Source organism: Vanacampus margaritifer, chromosome 14 (assembly GCF_051991255.1).
Source record: "Vanacampus margaritifer isolate UIUO_Vmar chromosome 14, RoL_Vmar_1.0, whole genome shotgun sequence".
NCBI lineage: Eukaryota > Metazoa > Chordata > Actinopteri > Syngnathiformes > Syngnathidae > Vanacampus > Vanacampus margaritifer.
In genome coordinates, this window is record NC_135445.1 from 14382038 (window position 1) to 14406378 (window position 24341).

The window sequence follows — 24341 nt, forward strand, 5'->3', positions numbered from 1 at the left end:
GCGCGCATGTTACTCGGGCACCCTATTGTCCTGTTATTTCCTGTGCATGGTGCTGAATTCTCATTATGACATTTCATTGCATGCACCCCTCTTTCATTCATTGACTTTCCAACCACATCCTTCCACTTACTCAGCATCCAACCATGCACCGCCTGCAGACTCAAATACTCAAAAGGGACTTGTCCCCCTTTTTTTCTTACCCCACCTCTCTCTCTCTCTGTTGCTCTCTCTCTCTCTCTCCCTCTCTCTCTCTCTCTCTCTCTCTCTCGTCCCTCACATCCAATGTGAGGCTGTGACTAAAGCGCCATCTCCCAGGCTGCTCGCTCATTGAGCGTGCTCACTGGCACCACCGCTGCGTGTTTTCAGTCAGCTCTGCAGGAAACGGCGTGCATTCCTCTATTCTCTTGACATAAATCCCCCGACAGAGTTTATTTTTGATCATGCACGGGGGGGTGTAAATAGATCGCTGAGCCTGTGCTTCGACTGATTGTGGATGAGCCGGAACCAAGGAGCCAAGCCGGACCTCCTCGGATGTTTTTTTTTCCCCTCTTCAGTTTTAATTTTGGGATGGAGGTGTGGAGTTTTTCTGTCACACTGTCTCCTCCTCCGTCACATATGCCACTGAGGTTGAGGGGGGTGTTTGCGTAGGAGGTTTTTATTTGCTCCATCAGCCTCTCCTGCTCCTCTTTCTCCAAAAACAACAACCGGAGCTGTGAATGGAAGTGTGTGCAGCTCTCTAATTGTTTTTTTTTGCGCTTGGATTCAACAGTTTTGCATGAACATAATGTGTTTGGGAAGAGAGTCTAGAGACTAAGACCCTCTATGCACAGTCCTTTTTGTCTTTTACCCTTTTTTCATTCCTTTCCCCCCCTTCTTTTTCATCCTCAACCTATTATTTCATGACCGGGGTCGACCTGAAGACTTTCCAGCCAGCAAAGATCCGGACCTGGCATCCAATCAGCCGCCGCTACCCTCCATGTGACCTGCTGGATTCATCTTATCTCTGAAGGTAAGGCTGAATTTTCAAGTCTTTTGCCTGTTGGGATTCGATTCATAATGAATTTATCCTCAATGTGATTGTTTCCTGTGTTATCTTTCCCCAAAGTAAAGTTTGCAAGGCGGTGGCACATCCAATTTCAGAACCACGGACAGTCCCACTGCCTCTGCTTTTCATCTCCCCGTACACTCCTCAATTTAACGCATAATTGGTTATAGTCCATCTACACAACATTGGGTGCAGTGCCAGTGTGTGTTGTTGGACATGGAGCCGAGCACAAAGGCAAGAAAGAGTGAGATGAAAGGGGAGGGGGGCAAGTTGCCACATGCTGACAGAACAGCATGACTTGCGAGTCATTGCTACTGTAGACATCTGGTAGCCATACTCCATTATTTTTAGACATTAGCCAACAACAACAAAAAAACATTGTCAAAATGGTCGGTGATGCTAATCAAGGTCTGTTTTTTGTAATGGGTCCGTTTTTTTTGTTCATATTGAATACTTTTGGGTTTAACAAGGGGTTTTGTCAAGTGGTTAGCCCAAAAGTGGACTAAAACAACCCAATTTTGGTCAAAAAATGGACGGACCCTCTACTTGGATCAATTTGATCCAATTTTGTATCAAACAACCCAATTTTTGAGATGATGCTAAATGGACTGCTTTTTATATATCACTTTATTTACATCATATGGTGCCCAAAGTGCTTTGCAAAGCCTCACATTCTCACACACACATTCATAAACCAGTGGTCGGCTGCTGACATGTCCACTGGGAGCTAATTAGGGTTTAGGGTCTTGCTCAAGCACACTTTGACATGGTCACATGGCCTGAGGATCAAACCCACAATCTCCCGTTGGGGAGACGACCACTCTACCACTGAGCCATGCCGCCTCTTTCATACAGAAATAAAATTACCAATGAAGTTGGGATAAATTGGGTACAACGTATTGGGTCGGTCCAAAAAATTATTATTTTTTGACCCAGCAGTTTTAAAAGTGTTGACAATGAGAGCGAAAACTGTCACTTTTCACTTTACTTTCTCTAATGTTTGTGGCGTATAAATGTGTACAGCAACTACCGGTATTCATTTAAAAGCAGCATTGAAATACTTGAAATCCTAATTTTAACATCAGAAATTGCTCAAAAAGAGGTTGTTGGGTTTTTTTTGGGGGGGGGTCTAAAATAATAATAATAATAATAATAATAATAATAATAATAATAATAAATTAAGCATATTTTATCATACGAGCAAAAAATATATGATACATGTTTCTTAATTTTACTTATTTGTTTGTTTTCTTCATTCATTGAGTAGCTGGCACATAATCCTTCCGTCTTTTGGTATGTGGCGTCCATTTTGACTGAAATGACCAAATATGGTTGTGAGACTGGATTGCTTCCATGCTAGGGGTGTAACAAAAAACGGTTTGAACAGGAATTAGTTTTTTCTTTATTATTTGATAGCTGTTAGTGTATCTCACCGAACTGAATCGAATCATTCCACTTTGAAATATATCGATATGTATTGGTCGACTTTTATTTGGAGAGCTAAATCTTAAAGAAATGGCACTTTTACAGTACTGACAAGTTCATTCAAATATTTGTAAAAAGTCAACGCTCCAAACTGAGCCGTACCTTATCGAATCGAAACATCATGTCACTGAGTCAAACTGAAGGGACTTGTTCCACTTACAACTCAATCTGTCCTTGAATCGTTTCTCACCCCAAATAGCAAAAAACGTATTTAATTGTCTTTTGTGGAGAGAAACACAGCTATTTTCCATGCAAATACACTCAATTGAACCAAGAAGTACATTTTGAAGCAATCAATGTTTATATTAGCATTGATAATATTGTCCCTCCAAATTTCTTAAATGGTGCCCATTTTTAAAAAAAATAATATATGTATACATATTAAATAGTAATTAATGCAACGATACTATTGTATTTATGTCATGGCTGCTCCCCGATCATATGGTTTCTCTATTATGACTACAGTTACAACAAGGAATAATATTCTAGGAAAGAATTTCCCATTATTATTATTTTTTAACATTTTTTGAAATCTCAAACAGTCTACCCGCTCATTGTGCCTTTTAAGAGGGCCTCCAGCGATGGGAGAAAAGGCGGGGCTTGGGTTCCCATGGCGACGTGCACCAGTGACCCTCCAAATAACCTTGGCCCCCTGGGAGATCAGTCACAACACACACACACACACACACACACGCAGACACTGAACTCCCCCCTCAGAGCATGACTGTGTGTTTTTACTGCTGATGTTTCAGCACAAGACCCTCGGCCATTAGAGAGCTGGAGTAGAGATGTGGAGATGAAGGAGGAGGAGGAGGATATCTAAAGAGCTTGATGAAAAAACATGAGGAAATGTGCAGCGAGAGGAGGAGGGCATATGAAATATGGAAGAAGGAGGTGATGGGGGGGCTTCAACAGTGGTTTAAAAGCGGAGAGGTAAATGCAATTACATGTCCACTTGAGTGCTCACACAGCAGCCTTAATTACCTTTAAAAACGCACCACAGGGAGCGAGCATCATTGCAGATCCATGTGGATCGTATAAAGAAGACGAAAGATGTGATCATGTTAAACAGTCGCCACCCTGCTACTCCCTCCATCAATATCCTCCCCACCCCCCTCAATGGGCTCCACCCAGCCTTGCTCTCTAATGGAGAGTCCTCACGCACCAGCCGCTGGTCAGCTGACCTCATCCCACTGAGTGATTGGGGGGCATAGTCATGAGGGGTTGGGGAGGTTTAACAGGAAGTGGTGGGAAAGAAGCCACTGCATTACATTAGCGCTACAATGAACATACAATATATTGAGATTCATTAGCAAACCTGCTGTTGCGCAGATTTTTAAGTATGGGGTTCTAGCACTTTATTCAGTACTAAAAAACATGTATCATTACAGAAGAAGAGGCAGAGAAGATCTCCAATTAAATTTCACTAATAGTCATTGTTCCTATAAAGAGCAGAGAAGTTGTGTAATTACCGTAACGACTATGCTAATATTCAAATTAGTAGACTGGGCTGCGCCTCGATAGACGTTTTGGTGTATTCTGTTGCACATCCCGGCGCGATGACCAAAAGTCGACTAGATGACTCGTGGTGCAGGTGTTGTAACACGATTTGGGTGAATTTAAAAGTTGTTTGCTTTTTGTTCAAACTAGCTTATCCTCCATTTTGTAAAGCAGCCTGCATACAGGGCAATATTACTTCTTAAAATTTAGCTAATTCCTATTCATTCAATCAATTATGTTATTTATCCCCGAAAGGCAATCAAAAGACAAAATATCTCATGACATTTTGCTGAAGAATCACCCCTAGGGGTTAAGGGAACCATGTTTCATTTAATTTAAGCTTCAAAATGGTTCCATTGAGGCTGGAGACACATTTCTCCCAGCCAGTCAATGAAGAAAAATAACTGTAATAAAAGTTTAAAACAATATACAATATCTCTCACCCAAACTCAGCTGGGAATAAGTGGTATCAAAAATAAGCAATACAGTATTTCTTCAAATATTGTCTCCAACTGTAATAGTTGGCATAATCATATTCATCAGGTAGTTACCACATCTCTACAAATAGATGCAGCCTTTTCTCCCACAGGAAGGAAATATAGGAACTGGAATTATGTCATATCATTTTATTGACGTTGTTCTGTGAAAGAGTAATGAGTGCATTTGAACTCTGTTATTAACCAAAACAGCAGCACCATTCAACGCGAAACCCAACAAAAAATTGAATACAGTGTCGAGTGTACTGCATGATGTATGAATTTCTCCATACTTTGTTTGAAACTCAACTTTCACTTGATGTCAACTAGCAGTAATATTGTATTTTACACCTATTATCGACCCCTACCCCCTTTTTTATGTCATACTGACACAAAAGGACATTATATGGATTATTAATGTATGCACTTTGTATTTTCTCTTAAAAGCAACCTGGGTGGTAGACTGGCGTCTTGCATCTCAGATGTTGTCATGGCAACTCCTACTTTTAGTGTTCAACAAGCCTAGACTAGCTATCATTTAACACAAGTGCCACTTATGTCGGCGCAAGCCTATTACAGCGCTTCCACTACTCACAATATATGTTTACCACAGTAGCTTAAAAGGAAAAGCACTGTAGGGGGTGTTATTTCAGTTTTGGTTGCTTTCATTCTTTCATAAGTCGCTGCTGCATTCTGCACTAAGGAGTCATACATTGTCATTACATATTTTCACATTTTAAAACTGTCCGTAAAGTGCTTTCATTAAATACGAGGAATTGAGAACTGGTGGCCCGCAGGCACAATTGTTTGATTTTCCAAAATAATATTTATTTATTTATTTATTTATTTATTTATTTATTTATTTATTTATTTTACAAAGCCAAACAATTATTCCAAAAAAAAAAAAACACTGATAAACATTCAGTAGAAGTTTTCCAGGAAAAAATAGGGGCTAAATGGGGAAAGGGTGAATTCAAGAAGAAAAAAAAAGAGTTTCCTGCACTTTTAAGTTGCAATATCACCATTCACCACTAGATGGCAGACATGCTTAGTTGCACTTCCAAGACTAATATTTTTTTTGTGGATTTGCAATGATATGCAGGACAAACAGCATCTCGAATACATAATCTCTCCGTTTGGTCTTGTTTGAAGTCATGTTAGTGCTGAGAATAAGTAGGCTATAAGTGTGTCTTTTTGCTCATTTAGAAACATTAACCCGATCATTTTAGTGCGCACAGCCAAATGCATTTTTAGATATGCATCTCATTATTTCTGTTTGAATTGTCCATATCATATTTTCTCTGCTTGACAAGTTGCTTCAAGTGCAAAACAGGCTCGAACTTTTCGTGCAAAGCGCCCACTCAAGTAACAAGAAGGCGATGGTAAATGAACCCAGTCGCCATAGTAACACAAGCCCTCTTAAGGTTTTTTTTCTTCTGCTTTTTCTTCAACTGAACTGTATATATTTGTCAAGGATGCTTAAACATCCATCTTCTCATTCTTTCCAAGGTTTTATGCCTGTGTGGTTTTTTTTTTACGTAACATTAAAAACCTTATCTAAGTTATCTTAGCAAGTGTTATTTTGATACCATACAACATATTATACTGCCATGTTGGCTACAATATTTAGTAACGTAACATGCTATACACTTGATTATGAAAGAGATGATGAGAGAAATGAGGCACCTCTGCACATCTGGCCAGTCACTGAGTGTGAAAGCAATGTGAGACCGCTTTGTTCCGACTCTGAAAAGAAACCAGTCCATCAAACAGGCTACCAAACTCTATAATTATTCAGCTTCATTTTCAGTCAGTCATCACCAGGTTTTGAAAATTTGCAGCCTTTTGTTGGTAAAATGTAATACCGAGCACACTGTTGTATTCTAAGCAGCATTATTGTGCAGAAAGAAGCAGAAGCTGTATTATGCGTGTTATTTTTTATTTTATTTTAAACTCCATTCCATTGCCAGATTTTGGTGAGTCACCATGTTCTATAGTGGGAGCACTGAAGAAGAGGATGTGGGTTGCTGGCAATTTCCAGAGATGTTCTACCGTGTATGGCGGCTATCTCAGCTACAGAATTTTGACATTTTTAACTGTCACACAAGTTATAAAGATTAGATCATCGCTGTAGAATGACTAGTTATAAAACACTACCATTGATAACAAATGACCATGTAGAGTACAGTATATAGCGCGGAGCTAACTTACTGTGCTATATAAACAAAGTTGAATTGGGTTGATACGGAAGTGGGAAAACATGGCGGTGGAGTGGTGAAAATTGTGTTAAAGTTAACCACTGCAAAAAGAACAAAACACTCACTGGCTTAACTTTGAACTTTGAAAGCACCCATAAAGTCAGAATTAAAACATTTCTAGTCCGTACTGTAAAAGAACGGCGGCTATGCTTTATGGTGTGCTTCGTGACCTTGCAAAGTTGGGCCTCTGCGCAAGCTAGCTTATTGCGTTCCGCGGTAATAACTCCAAACCTCGTATGTCCGAACCATCCCAAAGGAAGGAAAATTATAGTCATATTTCCAGTTGTATGTTCACACTGTAATATTTTCTTAGCATTGTTTTAAAGACAAAAAAGAAAACCACTTTTTGAGTGGCTACTGTCATCTTCCCGCTTGAAACTACCAACTTCAACTCACATTTCCTTTTGTCTGAAAGACGACTAAATTCTCTGGAGACTCCTCGCGACGTTACCCGCGCTCTAGTGTTGTCCCTCCATCTGTGCATCACAGGCATTGTTTTTCGTGGCTCAGTCGCTGTTTAAAGTCATGTTGAAACAGATGACTCGAGGTGCTCCCCGAGGCGCGGGCGCCCCGCATCAACCCAGAAAAAAGGAGGCAGAGAGGAAGGAAGAGGCTAAACAGGCAGGAAACCACCTGCTTAATGGGTGTGCATTGGTAATGCTTTTCCCAGCAGGAGGTCATAACTGCACTGGCTGTATCACAATTGACATTGAACTTATGAGCAGTCCTGCTATGGAAAATGTCAATTGCAATGAATAGAATGAATTTCCTTTTAAAAAATAAATAGTCGTGTTAATACAGTAACAAAACGCACCTCAAGTTCTGTCACTCTATTCTGTATTCTTTGCACAGCAGTGTAGAAAGCATGCACAGGTGACAGAATTTAATTACAGGCAATTATTTTCCAATGACTGGAAAGCGAAAGGTCATTTGTTTCTGAGAGGTTGCTCATGTGCGCTTTGCATTTTTTTTTCTTTTCTTTTTTTTCCACGACCCATACCAGGAAAGTGTTCGGAACACTATGCTGCGGATAATTTGTGCATTTATGGGATGTGAGAAGTCAGAATTGGCAAGATTAATTATTTATTTAATGTTAAGACGTTGCTCATGTGCTGAAATGATTGTTGATTAATCACAGTTTGAAGTAGTTTAGGTGAACTGTAATGCACTACTTGACCAGCAGAGGAGCTGTTAGTTCACTCTCAACTAGTTTGCTGTCTAAAGAAGTCAGAGTAAAATGATGTCAGTCATTTAATGCAAGTGCATAATGTCTAATTGGGTTTGTTCTAGTAATTTCATGTTCCTGCATATGTCAAGTTTGGTTCCTAGTGAGGAAACAAATTTCTTTGTGCTGAAACAGTTTGGAAAACCCAAATTTGAGCTTGTACTGTACTATTTTTGCAGTGATGGAGAAATATGTGGCTCATCAATTCACTTCACGTTTTCACGCTGCGATGGAGTGTGCATTGAAACGTGGCTATGTTGGAGTGAATATCAAGCTTATGCAGACATGGAAGTCCCTTGATGAAATGTCAAAGATAGGCCTGTATTGACATAATGCCATCTATGTTTGGTTCCCTTTTTTTTTTTTTTTTTTGCCTTTGTTTTTCCTCCATCTCCATTTGGAGCAGATGATGCAGACTGTGATGACATTGATGTCATTCAATGGTGACTGTCTGGTGATCATAAGGCACACACTCTGTGAATGATTCAAATTCATATAAATATCTGACAGTGTTAGATGTCAGTTGCATCTGGTCTTTGCCCGCACAACATCTTGGATCTTTACCCCGTCTCCCTGTGAGATGTACGGCCGCCGTTTTTCAGCCTGCCGTTGTGAATCTTTCACCTGAGATGGGCCAAATCGTACATTTCAGCACGGGCTTCAAAGGGAACATTAAACTCAGATGTTTATGACTTTGAGGGGATTGACTTTTAGGCTGTTGTACTGTGGAACCTTGGTCCACAAATTGATGTCATTCTAGAACTCTGTTTTGTTTTTTTACCCGTTAAAATTTGTGTAAATTAATTAACACCTTCCAGTCCAGTTATTGTGTTTATGGGTTTAGTTGAAAAAAATAAATAAATGAAAGATAGGCCTGTATTGACATAACGCCATCTATATTGTCTCTTTACGCTTCATATTTTTTGTTGTTGTTGATTTTCCTGATGATTTTGGAGATGCAAGGATTTGGCCAGACGCCAGTGATATGCAGTACACGAAATAGTCAAGTAGGGCAGCCAGTGATGTTTTATACAGCGATGATGCTGAAGCGTTTTTTTCTTCCCTTGTGGTCATTACGCCACAGGGTGACTGCAGAGCGGCAATGAGACAGTGTCAAATGTGAAATGTGACACCAGGCCAGGCTGAATCAGGTGATGCTGCAGTCGTGCGGACGGGACATTGCATTGTGTCACGGCTCAAAGGTGTCCGATTGTCTGCCCGGGCGTTTTGCTAACTCCAAACAACAAACACATGGTGACCATGCAGATGATTCGGTTTTTCTTTCTTTCCATGCTTGACTTAATGTTTTTTACAAATCAGTTATTTTTTTCTGCTATTCACACAGACTAGTGGCCATTGAATATGCAAATTTCATCGGCCTGTTAGGACTTTCCACATGGGGGCAAATCCCTATGGACTGAGCACTATGAACAAGTATTCATTACCATGACAACCAGGAGCGGAGTCTGAGCATTGGACTAGGATGGCTGAGCAGTTTTACGAATCAATAACTTTTTTTTGGTCTGCTATAATGTTTTTTTTATTGTGAAAGCAAAAAAATAGCATTACTGATATTATAAATATTTTTTACTCTATTAATATACTTTTAATCTTATAGGCCACTCCTCCTGGCTGACGTACACTGTAACAGAAGTTCATTCATTTCTGGTTTCGGTTTTGTTTAGCGAGTATGGTTTTCTCTCAAAACATTTATTCATTTGCTTGCTGTTTTTCTGTTAAAAGTTGGATATTCTCTGCGTTGATGTGATACCAGCCTGACTTCTTTGCAAAGTGTACTCCATCACCCAAGCACTTAAACACGCTAGACCTTTCAATCTTAGGTTAGCTTAGCAATTAGCATGACTTCTCTTTCTTTTCTCGTCCTCCCTTCATGAGAATGATACTTATGAGGACTGTAGCATATTCACCGCCACGATCATTACTGACTTAGGAGCGATTCCGCGACGACATGTTTAGGTGCACTAGTCGCAAGCCGAAGCTCGTTGCTAGCTCGTTAGCTGCTGTGGCATAGCCTCAGTAGCACAGAGCATCCCTACCATACCAAAGCTTTTTTAGGAGCGTTTCCATGGATAGGAAAATTTTGAAAATCTTTCTCAGTTTTGTTATTTAATGTTTATTTATGAGGAGCAAAATGCTAATTTTACCTCGCAAACTGCAATGTGAAGCTTATTCAATTTTAATTAATTTAATTTAAATTTAAACTTTATTCATTCTATGGACTATATGCCACGGAGGAGGCGGGACTTCCGGGTTTTCACCCATCAACTTTGTTTCCGTTTCCGGTTTGCGACATGTGGGCCGGGTCCTAGTACTTGCGCTTCCGCCTTTGTGCCCCTCGGTTGCGCGTTCCCGTCCATGGGTGCGAGGCTGCGAGTGTGTAGTGTCTGTCTCAGTGTCCAAAGCATTTTAGATAGCCGAGACGCTTTCTCGCCGATGAGTGGGAGCGCGCGATTGGGCGGCCCAGGGGTGGGGGTGCGAGTGTTGGAACGCGGCCAGCAGTGGCCGGAAATGGCGCTGATGTATAAAACCCGGAAGTCGGAAGTCCGCGGCATCTACCCTATAGCCACTTTGCTTGTTTATTGATTAATCAGGGACTGTTGATTGTATGAAGAAGTGCTTCATTTGCATCAACTATTTTTTGTTACATAATTATATATATATATATAATAACTGTGTCATGCAGCTAGAAAGTAAGACTGAATGATCACTTGGGCTACGTTCACACTATTTACAATTTACTATTTATGATTTTACGATTTTTTTTTAAGTAAGCGTTCATATTACCTATTAACTCTTTGACTGCCAGACGTTTTCAGAAAAGGGATGCCGTGGGTGCCAGCCGATTTAAGCATTTTTGACTGATCTTTCAGGGTCCACAGAAAATTATGTGTTTGGACTATGGAAACACACATACTACCAAATGAAAGATTGGACTCTCATCTTTCATCAGAAAAAAAAGTTTGTTTCTACCTTATTCCGTTTTTCAGTAATCAACAATAGAAAATGGTTAGTTTCACCTCTGTTTTGAAAAAAAACGTATTTTAACGTCTTTGGCACTCCTCCATAGGATTTTACTAAACGTTATTTAACGTTTTTGGCAGTCAAAGAGTTAATTGCGACCCCAGTCTGTCTGCTGTGTGAACATTATGCGTCCCCAAAGTGACCCGCATGCGCAGAAGAAGATACGTTGTCACTCATAAGGCTGTGTTTGCATAAGTAAATAACAAAAACATATGGTCCAGCAAGCAGCGTGTCAGGGCCACGGACTTTTATAAGTCCGTCGTCGAGGCTCATATTTTTACCATCACATACCAACAGAGGAGTGATGCGGGAGAGGGTAGAAATAATATTTTGTGAAAATGAGGCGAGCCTGTTCAAGCGCCTACGGAGACCTATCCTTTTTTCTTTTTTTTTTCTAACGACGACGTCACGTCACTCCCGCTTATAATAAATGAGCCGTCTGCGTGGCTAAATTACTAATATCACCACCACAAATGTCATCTTTATACTTTATGTTTCAAGTAAGATTAAATGAAAGTCAAATATAAAGTCACAACTGTTTCACAACACTTTGCTGATTCGTCTCCCCAGCCGTGCGGACCTCACGGATGTGTCAAGCGTAACTCAAGATTAATGCCCCCGCCCGCACGGAGAGCATATTGGACTTTTGATGACGTCGAGGTCGGATATATGCGACCTGGCCGTTTAGACTGCGGACGCATTGCAAAAATTCGGATATATATCCGATCTAGGCAGGGGCGTAGCCACAAATTTTTCATTGGGGTGGCCAAGGTAAAACCATGACTCATATAGGAGTGGCCATAAGTTCATACCTGAAATGTCTAAATAAGTGGTTCTTAACCATGCAGCCATAGCGTTCGCATGCAGACCTTGGGCTGTGAGCACCGACTAGTGGGCTGCATAAAATAACTACAGAGCATATGTTATCAATTCAATGCATTGGAGCTGTTACAAATGTCAATGAGTTGCTCAGTTACAATAGAGCTTTCTGCCACTTGGCGGCAATAAGGCAGATGACCTGTACACAATAAGTAGAAAAGGAAACTGAACACCAAAATTCATGACTAAGTATTTTTTTAAAAAAATGTTGATTTTACACACATTTATACAAATAAATAAATAACAAAAACAAGTAAATTATGCCTTTTCATGGACTAACATAGCACTAACAGGCTGACATTCAGGTAACATGACATTGGATCTAAGACCACATATGAAAGTGACCCAGGTCGGTCGGATATGAAAAAATCAGGATTGAGCCGTTCAGACTGACATAAAAAAAAAAAGTCAGATACAGGTCGCATTTGGGCAACAAAAAAAATCCGATCTGGGTCGCATTTGCCTGCAGTGTGAACGAAGCCTTGGATGATGATGATGATGACGATGATGATGATGATGATGATGATGATGATGATGATGATGATGATGATGATGATGATGATGATGATGAGCAAAAAGGTTGTTGATAGACAGTTTCTTTGTAGGAATAGATTGCATTTATATTCTAAGAAGTCACAAAGCGGCGGAAGTTATTCACAAAACGCCCCACCGAACACACGCGTGTGTGTGCGTGCATGCATGTGTGTGTTGACAGCCTAAACTTGTAACAGTGCCAGTGTCATTGTTCACCACCTCGCAAGTGTTCCTGCCCCGCTCCGGCTGAGAGCCTGTCAGCTGCCATTATTTCCAGCAAGACCTCCGCTGTGATCTCTGCCATGTTCCATCAAAGTGTGGCGCTTTATTCCCGTGTTGTTGTCTGAGCGCGTTAGCGGCGACCGAGGATTGCCGCAAACCCCGTGTCACCATGGTGAACCAACACCAGCCAAAGCGGCGCTATTACACACTGCGGTGTGTGTATGCATGTGTGTTATATGTGTGCGTTTGAATAATTAACACTGCGGTAACATTCTGATCAGATTAAGGAGGTCTCAAGAGACACACACCTACTGTGCAAAATGACTAATGGTTCTATGCGTGTTGACAGTTTCAATGTGCATATGTGTATGTAGGTTAAGAAGTTGTGTGTGTTTGTGTGCACCAATTAGAGAAAGGTGAAAGGTTAAAGACTAGCACCATTGCTCAAGAGGAACAGCTGAATACCGCCTCACAAATACACAAGGGGCTGTGCAGACTAGTCAACTAGTGCTTACTACACCACAATGGTTAGAGCTTGACTAGTTGCTAATCATGTGACTTGAGGGGGCAGAGTAGCCTCTAGCAACTTATGAGTGCGATGAATAAAATTAGTCCATCACCTTAATTGATTTATATGTTCCTTGAGAGAAACACATGCAAGCAACCCTTACAATATGTGTACATGGATATGAGCTCATTATTATTCTCTAGCAAACTGTTTAAGTTTAAATCATACAATGAGTTCAGAGCAGGTTGAACATTCATTCTGAAGTTATCATACTTGTAGCCATTAGCATTATTAGTGTTTGCAGCGTACGTCTCATTCAACTGTAAATAATAACTCACCCTTCTCTTACTATGGTTGTGTGATAATTTTGACAAAGCTCAACATTTATTCTGAAGTTGTCATACTAGCATACTCATTAATGTGGTAGCATGGTTAGCATATTGTATTGAGCTCACTTGGATTTAATGTAAAATCATTCCTCCAATATTGAATGTGTGTGTGTGTGTGTGTTTTTTTTTTGTTTTTTTACATATCCCAGCAGTGTTAACTATTTGTTGCAATAAGTAATCATGATATAGAAGCAAGTGAAACATTTATTCTAAAGTTTGTATACAAGAATATCCAGTAGCGTGATAGCTAGCATTATTAGCATATAGCAGTGACTTATTTGATTTCATGTTCACTTTTTTTTTTTTTTAAGTAGTGTAATCAATTCAACAAAGCCAAAAATGGTCACTATGTGTTTTAAATTATTATAATAAAAAGCATTTAGAGTACCAGTAGGTGAATTTTTAATGTTGTCATACTGCCATACTCATTAACTCATGGTCGATAGCAGGGTTAGCATTTGTCATGAGCCCATTTATAAATATGGCTAAGACTTACTCAAAGTTGTAGGACAAGCTGAACATAGCCCAAACTGTTGTATCTACGTTCGACATAATCATTTGGAGTTGTCATACCAACAATCAAGACACACCAATGAGCAGGGGCTCATTGGCATTGTGGCTAGCTTAATTAGCAGTTTTGACCATATGACTCACATATATTCAAGGTTTTCTCTGTCCTGAATAACTTTCTTTCTGAAGTTCTCATACAAAGTACCTCATACTCATCTGTGTTCTGCCTAGCATGATTAGCACAGAGAGCTCAGTGTGTATACAGTATGATGTAGTATTGTTACATATTATGCTTGTTTTGCATGCTTGTTTTGTTGTTGTTGTTGTTGTTTTGTTTTGTTTTGTTTAACTACATGCACCGGTTGCATGCTGCTTGCTGATAAGAAATTGAAAATATTGATTGGCTCAATAATTAGCAATCAGTGGCATGAGTTGTTTGTTGGCAGTTTCACATTTGTTTGTTTTTCCAACATACCATGGACAAAAAAATGTGTAATGAGTAAATGTTTCACAACTGCTGCAATGTAAATCTTACACAAAAAGTCTGTGTTCTTTGCTGTTTCCTCATATTGATCTGGTTGACCCACAGATTGGATTAGAATGCCGCTGTATAACAGCCTGGGGGGAGCTGCTGTGTCGTGTTAGTGGACAGGATGCATTGCTTTTGTTGCCTGAGCCTTGTTATAAAACAGTATGAGGGGTATATACAGTACATTAAAGGGCAGTAAAATCAATGCAAATGATGTATGTTGAGATAGTAAGTAACATACTGTACAGTAAGTTGATGATTTATATAAAAGTCTACACACCATTGTTAAAATGTTAGGTGTTTGTGATTTAATAAATGAGACTAAGATCAAATTAAAAACTTTTCCTGCCATTAATATGGCCTAAAACCTGTACAGCTCAATTCTGCCAAAATTAATCTTTCAGAGAAGGGAAGTAAAAATAAACAACAGAGATCATGTAGTTGCACAAATGTGCACACCCTCTTGTAACTCTCGTCACTTTCAGACTCTGTTAAATGGGAGTGAGCACACGCCTGCCACTATTCAAAGCATCTCTGTTAAACCCCAAATAAAGTCTAGTAGGTTTTCTTGACATAAAAAAATAAAATACAATCTCACAAATGCCGTTATTGTTCGATAACTTTTTGGCCTTAAACAACTTCATTTGGGGTTAATCAGTGTCAAATCTTTTCTGACTTCCCTTAATTATGAGTTTGAATGCATGTGTTTTTTTTTTAAATTCTAAACCCAGACACGTTTTTAGAGGGTGTGCACACTGCTGTTTATTTTTACTTCCCTATCATAAATGTTTTTTGATCAATTTAATTGGGATGCACAAGTAACAGCTTCATTACTGTTGGAAACAGTTTTGAATGATTTATTGTCATCTCATTTTAGAAATCAAAATCACACTCTTTAAAAAAATTAAATTAAATTAAAAATTATATCCACTCGATAAGGGTGTGTCCGTGTTGTATGCCTTTATAGCTGCAGATAATAGCTTGCAGTGTTCACTCACAGCTTAGCAACCCACCGACCACACACCCAACCTTGAAGAGCAGATAATGATTTGTAACAGTTCATGTGCAGCAGGGAACTTGTTTGCAGATTATATTCCGTATGTTTTCCCCTTTGCTTTAATTATTGACACAATTTTGTTTTTTATTGTTCTAATTCATTGCACGCACGCCATTGCTAATCTTTGACTATTTTCATAAGTGTTGCTATTGGTATGGGATAATAGTGTATGCAAAAAGGCATCAATAAAGGGTTAAAATCCCCCAAAATATTCACACTGAGATCATGGTAGAACGGTTTTTGGGTGTCAGGTTTGAATCTCAGCTCAAAATGGATGGTTGGATGTGGGTAAAGTACTTTTAAGAAACTCATTTTCGTGAAGCTGACCATATTTGTCCTCAGGGACAAATAAGGGAGCATATTTAAAGTTTAGTTGTCGCGTAAAAATAATGCGTTCTATTTATTTATTGATGTCTTCTTTTCATGACACAATTGCACAGTTTTTTCCTTTTGTCAGCATCCCAACGCTATACATTTGATCCCACTATCCTGTTTCCCTTCCTCCCAGCACCTTCATCCGCTTCAGTCCCTCTTGTCTTGATTTCATATGTTCTCATCATATCTCTCTCATCCTGACCTTCCCCTTCTCCCTCTCACTCACTTTCTCTCCCCCCCTCCATCCTTCACTCTCTAGTTTTTTTCCTTCTACATTTCATTTTGATTGCTTGTAATCAAGCATTCTCAAACAACTTTTATTTTTCCTCCTCGTCCCCAAACGCGTTCAAGTCTGAGTTGTCACAGCGAGCAGCTCTTGCTAGATGATTCTATTACATTTATTTGTAACAGCTGGATAATTCAATAAGCGGTGCTGAGATGACACGCTGGTGCAATCTACTTGATGGTGCCTCTCCATTGTGAGCCTTCTGCGCTCTTGTTATTGTCGTCCTGCTCATCACCTCTCTCTTTTTCTTCCTCCTCTTTGCTCCGTGCAGGCAGTTGATGGAGAGCCATTCGAATGACAGCCGGGACAGTGGTCATCACCGGTGGAATTCTTGCTACGGTCATATTACTCCTTATCATCGCAGTACTGTGCTACTGCCGACTGCAGGTGAGTGGATATGTGGAGCATCCAGCTCGTTAGTTGCATTTTAAAAAGATTGAGCGACAGATCCAAAGTTTGGCTACATTTTCCATTTCACAGGAACAAGCACAATGTGGACTCACACAGCCAACTAATCACAAATTACAACAGTGTAATAAAAATGTTAATCTAAGCTTGGAACAACAACTGATGTGGCCTTTGCAACCTGCTCCTTGTCAAAGAATGTTTTTTAATTAAAGTAAAAGTCAACCACAAGCCCCACGGTATAATTAGGAACTGGACCAAGATTTTCTTCAAAAATATGTCGCACAATACCTCATCGTTTGAATGTCAAATAACGTTTACATTTTATGATTACCATATTTATTTTTTTATTTTTTTTACACTTCAACAAAGTTGACATGTATTTTGAAGTACTGTATATGGCATAGTAATCAGAGACTCCTCATGTTCTGCCCTTGTACAAAAATACAATACAGTACAAAAAAAACAACGTACACTCTATATATTTGCGCTTTGCTCGAGCTCCCCCGGCTTTGTCCTTGTGATTCCCATAGTAGGCCTGACAGGTTTATAACAGCTAGCTAGCAGCAACTTCCAGTTGCATACACTATTTACTGGTGCAGACTACCACTATGCTCAAATTATTACGACAAATTTTGGCAGCAGAAATAGTGGCAAACCATTGGCATTATTGGTTGTATTTTTGAAGTCCTCACCATCGCATTACAGTACTCTGTTAAAACTGAATGTTGCTTGTTGTCATCTCACAGGGCGGCCATTTTGCCACTCGCTGACAACTGAAAATGACAAATAACCAGAGGTGGCAAATTCAGGTCCAGAAAGTAAAAACCCTGCCACTGCCACAGTTTGGCTTTAGCCCCTAGTGCTAGCTAGTGAGCTCCTTAGCTAGCCTCCCGGATGCTTGGTTACCTGCTAGGAAGCTTGCTAGCTAGCTAGCACAAGGGGGTTTTGCGAGACTTCCCGTCACGTTCATAAATGAACTCGGCTCCTGTGTGGTGTGTTGATTGTGCAGTGTGGCTACACACCACACACGGTACATTCAAAACAGTTCTTCTCGTGATTTTTTCTCTTCACGTGTCGAGTTTCTCAGAGTCAACCGACAATTTTAAAATCTTGCCGTGTGAACAAGTTTTAAGGCGCGACGTGACCTATGTAATTTAAAGTGATTTATTAGACCTATATTATACAAATATATAAATATGCCCAAAAAATATTATAATTAATTAATTATTATTAATAATAATTATAATATTATTGAAGTTAATAGCGGGTTTTTAAAATGAATGAATTATTTAGTTAACCGCTACGTGGCGCAAAATAACGAACACTGCCCCTTGATTTTTGGTTAAGAGGTCACAGCAGAAGGTCCATGTAACAATATTCTACATATCAGAGGAAGAAATCTTTAGGCTTTGTGACAAATTTCAGTGCTGTGGACAGCTTTCAAACATCCATTTTAACTGAGAGTACTGGCATTGAATGAGTTTTAATGATTTACAGCTCAAGATGGACAATTCCTTTCAAAATAAAAATCAATCAAATGTTTCAATGCCAAAACAAGGCCGCAATAGAATTTTAGTAATACAATACCAGTCCTTAAAAATCCCAGAAATACTTTGCATTGGTTATTGATCACCAGCGATGAATTGCAGCCGTTTTGGACAAAACAATCAGCTGTCAACATTTTCAGTATTTAATAGTAAGCCAAAGTATAGGACCAAATTCTTTTTAAAATACATCTGGAGAGGACTGTCAGAAATGTGTCCAAATGCTGTTTGGCTGAGAGTAATTGCAGATGAACATCACTGAGACGGGCCAAAGACATATTACATTATAAAGACATTATAAATGGAGCTGGACGCGGTGACCCTCTAGAATGGAAAATTAACTTGTACTTGCCAGATTGTTTGAGGAGAGCGCGGACTAAAACTCATATCTGCACTCACCAAAGTGTGTTTGCATAGTTTTCATTTCACGCCAGCCTTGCAAAGAAAGGAACATGTGCTGCGACTTACATCAGCCATTCTGCATCAGTGGCTATCTTGTGTGAGCCTGCGGTAAATCATTCATGAGATTTTTTTTTTTAATTCCCCTGTCACTTGTCGTCGTACATCAGTCTCATTTCCCAGCGAGTAAGTCTTCTCTTTTTAACAGCGACTGATTTAATACGAGACAAACCTCAGATTACTATATCACACTGGTGTGGAGTAGTTTGAGCATAAAAAAAAAAACCTTGTCGTAGAATCACAGTGAGAGTGGTTTCTTAATTGCACAGCAAATGCCACAAACTTGCACATGTTTTCCACTGCAAGCAAGGGCAGCATTGGTTGAATGTAAATGATATTATCCTCTGTATTTAGGGCATATTATGATTGTTTTAATTGCCAGACAAATCCATGTGATCTCTTTATTACGGTTTTGATATTAGCTGGCGAGATGCCCGGGATTCATCTGCAAGCTAAATTTTGTGAGTCACAAATAGCAGCCATAAATACTTTGCATAGGTACAAGTGCACTGCTGCGTGAAATGGCAACTGTGTGAATGCTGAGAGATGCTGTCTCTGAACTGGATAATTTTATGATATTGCAAGCATTTGACAATTTTATATAACAGGGTCGGAAGCTTTATTTTGGTAATTTTGTCAGGCAAGGGACCACATAGTAAATTTTGTAGAGTACATTTTACTCTCAAAAGAGTCTATTTGGTCCCATTCTAAACAGAGTAAAATGTACACTTGGAAGAGAGTCAAATATTCAGAGTAAATTTTACTCAAATATTTTTAGTGTGTACAAGAGAATTAGCCTATCTATGAAAAATATCTAGTAAAGATTTTTCACTCAGAAATTCTAAATAAATTTTGCAAGGAGAGATTTTGACTAAATTTTGCTAGTTATTTAAAAAAAAAAAAAGTTACTCAAGGGCTTAGGAACAAACCCACAACTTCAGGTTGGGAGACAGCCAATCTACTGCCTGAGCAATGCCACCCCTACTGTGTGTTAGTATATCGCTCATGTCAGCTGGAATCTTTGTACCTTCAAGAGCAATAATAATAATAATAATTTTTTGCTCTCCTTTTGGATATTAGCAAACAGTAGAAGTAAAGTTTGTTCGTGAGTTTGTTCCTCAATTCTTGTGCAACTAATTTATATATATATATATATATATATATATATATATATATATATATATATATATATATATATATATATATATATATATATATATATATATTAGGGGTGTGAATTGGCTAGTACCTGGCGATTCGATTTGTATCACGATTCATAGGTCACGATTCGATTTGATAGCGATTAATCCCGATGCAAATATATAAATTGATAATTGCGATTTTTTTATTTTTTAACTAGTGAACTAGTAAACCAGTAAAATGTACTCAAAAATTCCTTCTAAAATTCACTTCGAATTTATGAGTGAAAAATGTTTTACTAGGTTTTTGTCATGGGATAGGCCAATTCTCTCGTTCACAGTAAAAAGTACTTTGAGTTAAATTTACTCTGAATATTTAAAATGTGTAAATTTGACTCTGTTCAGAGTGGGACCAAATAGACTCTTTTTAGAATAAAATGTACTCTTCCACTCTACAAAATTTACTGTGCATATTTAGTAACTTTATAGATGAGGAAACAAATAGTGACTTTAGAGGACACTGAAACATTTTTTTGGTGAACATGGGTAAGGAACCACATTTAGCAATTTTATATAGTAAGGAAGGGAGCTCTATTTTTGGTAACTTTGTCAGTCTAGGATTCATATTTGGCAATATTAAAGGGCCATGAACCAAAAATTGTAACATGAGCAAGGAATTGTAATTAGTAATCTTATAGGGACCGTATTTGGTGACTTTACTTTTGGTCTAATTTTATACGTAGCTACCACTTAAATTGATTTGAAACATCTTAATTTTAATGTGATGCTTATAGTGTAGTTAATCCCCCTTTTCTCTTGCTTAATTTCCTTCTCTTTACTGAATGTACCTTGAATATTTTCATTTTTTGACCCCACCTTGTCTCCTCCTGTCGTCTCCAGTATTACTGCTGTAAGAAGGAGGAATCCGAGTCGGAGGAGGAGGAGCCGGACTTCGCCGTCACATCGCGCCTGCCGCCGGTCCACTCCAACCACAACATTGTGGCGGCCACGGCCGCCGCCTCCTCCATTCCCAATGGCCCCGCCCTCTTCCCCACCCCGCCGCTGGCCCGCAAACTGACGCGCTCGCAGACCTTCTGTCCGTCGTGCACCCACTACGAACTGCCCTTCTACCTGCAGCCGCCCGCTCCCCCGTCGGTCCACCACCAAGCCGACGGCCTGAGGAACGGCGGCGAGCGGGTCAGCTACCGCAGCATGCCGCCGCCCCCACAGCAGCCAGACATGGAACTGCCCGTGCCCGTCAACATTTCCAACTACCGTAAGCCTCACTTGGCCCGCTCGGTCACCATGAGGGACATGTTCACTCGCAGCTGTAGCATCAGCACTGATGTTTAGCCGGGCCTCCAGGCTGTACTCAAAGATGGCTGTGTTCATTGTGTTCATTGTCTTCATTGTGATCCCTATAGTCCAACTTGGTATCATCTGATGTGGTCTGCTTTGGACACTCAACTGGCTCTCAGGACTCACTTTGCTACGTTCAGGTCGAGGAACTCACTCACACCCGAACACAACACAGACTTTGCAACTTTAGCTGTTGAAGTATTCCATTTGTTATATAACTTCTTGGCTTGATGACACTTTTGTAAAAGATTACAAAATGTAATTTATATAGTCAGGCCCCTCTTCTCCGGGATGACATCACGGTCAGGGATTTTCTCTCTGCCATAGCTGCTACAAAACAAAAGCAAAATATGATTAGGATCTTGTGTTTTCCTGCCATGGAAGGATCTGTCCGCTCCTCCATACTCAGATTATGGAGATTATGGAACCTAATTCAGCGCCTGTAGAATGGGGGTGCCTTGTTTTTTGCAGATAGATTTAACTTTGGCTGTGATGTCGAAATGACATAAAGGGCTCGCAGAAGATAGAAATCCTCTATTTATTTTCCCCAGAATATTTTCAGTGTGCTTCATAGCTGGATGTCCACAGCAGTAGTGTGAATTTGTCAGTTATATACTCACATGATTGTGAATATATAACTATCTTGTTAATCCTTCAACACGTTCTCGCAAGAATTTTGTAGGAAATGGTACAAAAGCCTGCACGAAAAAAAAAAATTGTTCAAAAGTGTATTGCTAAATGTATTTTTGACATAAAAATTATCATTTTGCCACAGTTTCGCAGTTGCTATAGTAAGCTAATAAAATTTCTACATTTTGTAGCTCTTTTGTAGGACATGGAACCATATTTGGGGACTACATATGGCAAGGAACTATATTTGGTGACTGTATAGAGTAAGAAAACATAATTTGTTTAAGTGTCAGGGTTTGGAACCATATTTGGTAATTATATAGGAAAAAGGGTCTATTTGGTGACATTCTGACCAGAACCTTATTTTAAGACTTCATAGGGCAAGGAACCATATTTGGTAACTTTGTGAAAGTATGGAACCATGTTTGGTAACCTTACACAGAAATTATCTTTATTGGCGACATTTAAGTGTAAGGAACCATACTTGATCCGTTTGTAGGGCAAAGAACCTTATTTGACAGCTTTTTAGAGTAAGAAACCATATTTGGTAACGTCATAGAAAAAAATGAGTCATTTGTGACTTTTTGGAAACTAGGTTTGATAATTCACAAGACAATGAACCCTATTTGGTGAGTCTGGAGGGTATGGAACCGTATTTGGTAACTTAAACAGATGAAGGAACCATATTTGCTACCCTCCTTGGAAAATGAACCATATTTAGTAACTCCCTAGGGCAAAAAAACATATATGGATGCACAAAATCATATTCACAAACTTTATTGTGCAAGGAACCATATTTGGTTACATTACAGTGCACGGAATCCCATTTACTAACTTTATAGGGAGTAGAACTAAGTGCAATAACCCATATTTGCTAACAAGAGGCAAACAAACCTTGTTCACTAACTCTATAGGCAATGACTCCATCATGAAACTAGGCAGTATATTGCACACACTTTTAAAACAAATGTCAGCAAAGTACAGAGTAGTATTTATCCCGGCTATTCAACCTAAAAAGTCATCAAGAAGATAAAAAAGGACAGCTCATGAACAAAAAGCATTTATATTACATTTTTACTGGTCATGTTTAATTAGTTAGAAAATGTTACTGAAGGCAAAAGGCTTTCCTTTTGTATGAAATCCTACTAGAAATCCTACTAAATTCTCATGGGAACGTAGCCATGTATTTTTTTCTTTTCTTTTTTTTTATCTCACCCATGTGCTAATCTGCAGCAATAATGCTGAATATGTTTTATTTAAAGGATGGCAGCATGAACTGGTTTCTGTCATAACACAATTACGGATTATTATGGACTGCATTCACCTTTTCTTTTTGCTGAAGCTTCGAGGACTCTTCCGGCCTTTCTTCTTTCTGTTGTCTTTGATTTGTTGATCCACGCTGAAGATTAATCGAGCTTTGAAGGCACTTCTCTAAATATTTAACAGACCACTTTCTCTCCGCTCCTAAAACGAGTCAGACTAAGGGGTATTCCTACTCCAATGATCATCCTTGCTGGAGGGCTGCCGCTCGGACTAAGAAGCAGCGGCTTTTGAATTTTGATGGTCTTAATGAATGGAATTAATTACGGCTTGATTACAGGAGGAAGTGAAAGCAAACATGACTACACTGGACACCCTTCCCTCATTTATTTTTCCAAAGGATCAAAACATGGAGTGATTGATGTGCTTTCCTGCAAACACACACACAATGCTGTGCTTTCCTTGTTAATGAAGCGACGAGATGGTTGCACAGGGAACCTGGTGCCATAACGAAGGAGACAAACTCTATTCTTGTTAGTATTATCCCCATTATTACAGATATGTATTCAAATGCAGTGTTGCTTTGACGTCAGAAGTATTTAAATTACTCTTCATGAACCAGCTGTTTTGTTTTCCAAAAGTACAAGACACGTTTATGTCCTTGTTTTTAATGGATAGCTGGAAAACAGACACTATGTTGATAATAAAATGGTGTTAAAACATATTTGATGTCTTTGCACCCATGATAATTATTACAAAAGTTTTGATTCACTTCACTTCTTTTTTCTTTTTCTTTTAAAATCATTCTAAGATTTCTATTTTCGTAGACTAGACTCTGTGTAAAAACAAGAGTAATCCCCAATTGTTAAATCAGATTTGGTTGGGCCATGAATACAATTTTTGACAATTTATATAACATTAAATAGAAAGTGTGAATATAACGGTGTCAGAAAGAGATCATCTGAAAGATTTTTCATGTCTGAACGTAGCCTGTTGCAAAAATGTCATCACAAAGCGACTATTCATGTCTGTGCCAGAGAGGCTCCTTGCACGCCTCCATCTGTCACAGTCTTCTGTGCTATCGCTCATTCATTGGCTTTGACTCACTCGTCTAATAAGTGCATCTATTTTCTCTCCCGGATCGTTATTCTTTATAGACTGTATATCTATCGTCCGCTCTCCCCTGTGACGCCAGTCACTTCATTGTTGTAATAACTCCCTT

The 24341-nt window shown here is 39.2% G+C and overlaps 1 protein-coding gene across 2 annotated transcripts; it reads left to right on the plus strand.

Annotated features, from left to right (window-relative positions):
- The first annotated feature begins 307 nt into the window (after positions 1-307).
- On the plus strand, positions 308-23843 carry LOC144034369 (protein FAM163B-like). 2 transcript variants are annotated; one of them, XM_077543156.1, is made up of 4 exons: positions 308-722; positions 921-1009; positions 16592-16707; positions 20771-23843. In XM_077543156.1, exons 3-4 carry the CDS (start codon positions 16615-16617, stop codon positions 21221-21223), a joined length of 546 nt encoding a protein of 181 aa, XP_077399282.1. In that variant the 5' UTR covers positions 308-722; positions 921-1009; positions 16592-16614; the 3' UTR covers positions 21224-23843. The 2 variants fall into 2 exon arrangements, with proteins under 2 accessions (XP_077399282.1, XP_077399281.1); XM_077543155.1 differs by having other exon boundaries at positions 308-1009.
- Positions 23844-24341: the final 498 nt, after the last annotated feature.

Coding starts and splice junctions, on each gene's coding strand:
- LOC144034369 (XM_077543155.1), top strand. CDS start 16,615: ATGACAGCCGGGACAGTGGTCATCACCGGTGGAATTCTTGCTACGGTC. Junction 16,708..20,770: donor TGTGCTACTGCCGACTGCAG/GTGAGTGGATAT, acceptor TGTCGTCTCCAG/TATTACTGCTGTAAGAAGGA.